This window comes from Equus asinus, chromosome X (assembly GCF_041296235.1).
Source record: "Equus asinus isolate D_3611 breed Donkey chromosome X, EquAss-T2T_v2, whole genome shotgun sequence".
NCBI classification, from domain to species: Eukaryota; Metazoa; Chordata; class Mammalia; order Perissodactyla; family Equidae; genus Equus; species Equus asinus.
Genome location: NC_091820.1, coordinates 424,423 through 427,500, shown reverse-complemented (window position 1 = coordinate 427,500; position 3,078 = coordinate 424,423). Strand labels below are relative to the sequence as shown.

The window sequence follows — 3,078 nt, the reverse complement described above, 5'->3', positions numbered from 1 at the left end:
ATTTTAAAACAGCTGTTTAAAAATATTGTATTAAATCGTTCTCGATTTTAAACACATTGAATTATTTCTCTATGTTAAAAATCCCGTATTAATTTTAAATTTAACTTGATTTTAAAATAGCCCTCTATTTAAAAAATATTGTATTAAATAGTTCGCTATTTTAAATACATTGAATTATTTCTCTATGTTAAAAATCCCGCATTAATTTTAAATTTAATTTGATTTTTAAAATAGTCCTCTATTTTGAAGATTTTCTATCAAATAGTTCTCTATTTTAAACACATTGAATTATTTCTTTATGTTAAAAATCCCGCATTAATTTTAAATTTAATTTGATTTTAAAATAGTCCTCTATTTTAAAGATTTTGTATCAAATAGTTCTCTATTTGAAACATATTGTCTTCGTTCGCTATGTTAAAAATACCATATTAATTATAAATTTTACTTCATTTTATTTTAAAATAGGTCTCGATTTAAAAATCTTATACTGAGTAATTCTGTCTGTGAACCTTTCCTGCTACAATTTCTCCCCGGCCGCTCCCATCTCGACTTCAACCTACCTGCGCCCGGGCCCTTGGGCGCGGTGACTGGCGCGCGCAGGTGCGCATGCGCGGGGCGGTGGGCGCCATCTTTGTCTCCAGGGATGCGGTTCCCATGGCAATGGCGGAGCGACGGGAGGAGGATGATGGACGGACGGACCACGCGGGTCCTCGAGCGCCGTCCGCGACCCGTCCCGTCCGCTCTCACCTCCTTCAGCGCCTCAGCCTGATGCCCCCCACGAGGCCTTAGGGAAACTGAGGCCACCACTCTGCAAACAGACACGCTCGCCCCGTCTTCACGGGACTCTTAGGTTTCGTCCCTGGGGCCTGTGAATTAAACGGGCCAAAGGTGGATTCACAGGAGGATAGGCACATGTTTCTTTAGGAACGTCATACTTTTATTATATTATTATTTTCTGTGTTATATTGCATTATTTTATTTTTAGTTTATGACTGCTTTATATGTTATATTGCATTATTTTATATAATAATATTTTTATTTATTTTCTATAGTATTTTCACATCACATTATTTTACATCATAAAATACATAACGCTCCCACCTTGAAACTGAGGACCCGGTTCCACCCGGTTGAAATCTGCAGCCCAGCTCGGCCCCTCGGAGGGGTCTGGGCCCCGAGCGAGTCCACCGCCCGGCCCAGGGGTCGGGGGTCAACCTGCCCGTCTGACCCGCCTCTCCGTGTCCACTGCAGAGTCAAGAAGCTCCTGATGCCCAGCGTCCCCGACCCCAAGTTCACCTTCCCCGGGCTGTTCGAGTCCCACCGAGGCAACTTCCAGGTGAGGGGTCACCCCCCAGGGCCCCCTGTCGTCCTTCAGGGTCACCCAGATGCCGTCCCGGGGTCTCAAGGCAGCCGATCTCCAGATGACTCGGGGGGCCCCCCGGGGATTTTCCGGGCTAATCGGCTTCTGATCTCGCCAGGAAGTCGCGCTCTCGACAGCGGCCCCTCCGCCGGCTCCCAACCACCCGGCAACTTCCTCTTGCAAACGTTCCCGGCCGTTTATCTGTCAGGGTTGACAGGGGCGGATGTCAGTTTTCTGGGGCCCCCACAAACCGGGGGCTTGAACCCCCAGGGGTCCACCCTCTCCCGTCCTGGAGCCCAGAGTCTGGGGTCAAGGGTCGCAGGGCCGCGCTCCCTCCGGAGGCTCCAGGGGAGGGTCCCTCCTGCCTCTTCCAGCGTCCGGGGCTCCATCCTTCCCTCTTAAGTGCAGTGCCTGGGGCCTGTGAATGAACCGCACAAATGACATGGAAAAGACAGATTCCCATGAGGAAAGCTCTGCCCCAAACTTCTGTTTCTTGATTCCCTTCAGCTCAAAATACCCCGTATGACAAACGTCATATTGGGGACAGGGGGACCCGGATCCCCTTCTGTGGGACCGGAGAGTGAGAGCGCCCGCCCCACCGGGTTCCTCAGGGCGTGTGTCCCCATGTCCCTTCCCACAGGAGTGGATCAAGGACACGCAGAACGTGGCCTCGCTGAACAAGACGGACGACGGGGAGCAGGAGTGCTTCCTGGAGGAGGCCCTGGAGGTGCAGCCAGCCAAGGCGGAGGCCGAGACGCCCACGGGGACGCCGACGGGGGAGGAAGAGGCGGCTGCTGACCCCAGTCAGCTCCCTCGCCGGTTTCCCCCCGGCGGAGAGGCCGTCTCTCTGGGGGACTTCACTTTTGTGATGACTGACAACTCATACATGATGTTATGAGGGGGTGCAAACTCAAAAGCCAACATGGGGTCCCCCCACACCCCATGGCCACTCGGCTCCTTCGTTACACCGCAGGTGGACCCAGCAAGCCGGGCCGGGCGGGAACAGAATCCTGCTCTCCAGATCCTACCTACCAGCCGTCCAGCTCTTATTCTGAAAGGGGGACTCAGTTGGCAACCATGGGGACATTTCCCCGGACCTTCAGTTTTTCTTCCCGAACCCACCCTCCTGACGTCCCTCTGCATCTAAGACATATTTAAATTGAAAATCGGTCCCTTGAAACATCTCTCCATCCAGTGCGTGTATTTTTTTTCCATTGAAATAAAGAGAAAAAAGAAACAGTTGGCACCAGAGCTCTTGTGACAATTAAGTTGGTGGTTGGTGTCCGTGTAGACGCAGAAAATTCACAGGAAGCTGGGACACGGGTGTGACGACCTATTCCTGGGGCCACCACAGGGACAGACCCCGGACCTTATTTCTGGGCCAAGACGGCCATTTAGACCCATAGGTTTGGCTTAAATGCATTCCATCCATGGTCGTGAGTAACTGAGAAAAACAATGACCCGGCCAGCCTGGTAGTGTAGGGGTTAAGTGTGCGAGCTCCCCTTCAGTGGCCTGGGGTTCAAATCCCAGGTGTAGACCTATACACCGCACATCAAGCCACACTGTGGCGGCGTCCCACATGCAAAATAGAGGAAGACTGGCACACGTGTTAGCTCAGGGCCAATCTTCCTCAATCAAAAAAAAAAAAAAAGGAGTAAGATGGGCATAGATGTTAGCTCAGCAACAATCTTCCTCAGCAAAAAAAAAAAAAAAGAGG

General features: G+C 50.7%; 1 protein-coding gene across 2 annotated transcripts in view; it reads left to right on the top strand.

Annotated features, from left to right (window-relative positions):
- Positions 1-2,604, top strand: part of CRLF2 (cytokine receptor like factor 2) — a 17,096-nt gene extending 14,492 nt beyond the window's left edge. For both annotated transcript variants that reach the window (XM_044768259.2, XM_044768260.2), the window contains exons 7-8: positions 1,252-1,336; positions 2,001-2,604. In XM_044768259.2, coding sequence (XP_044624194.1) covers positions 1,252-1,336; positions 2,001-2,258 — 343 coding nt within the window. In that variant the 3' untranslated portion in view covers positions 2,259-2,604. The remainder of the gene's footprint in view (positions 1-1,251; positions 1,337-2,000) is intronic.
- The last annotated feature ends 474 nt before the right edge of the window (positions 2,605-3,078 follow it).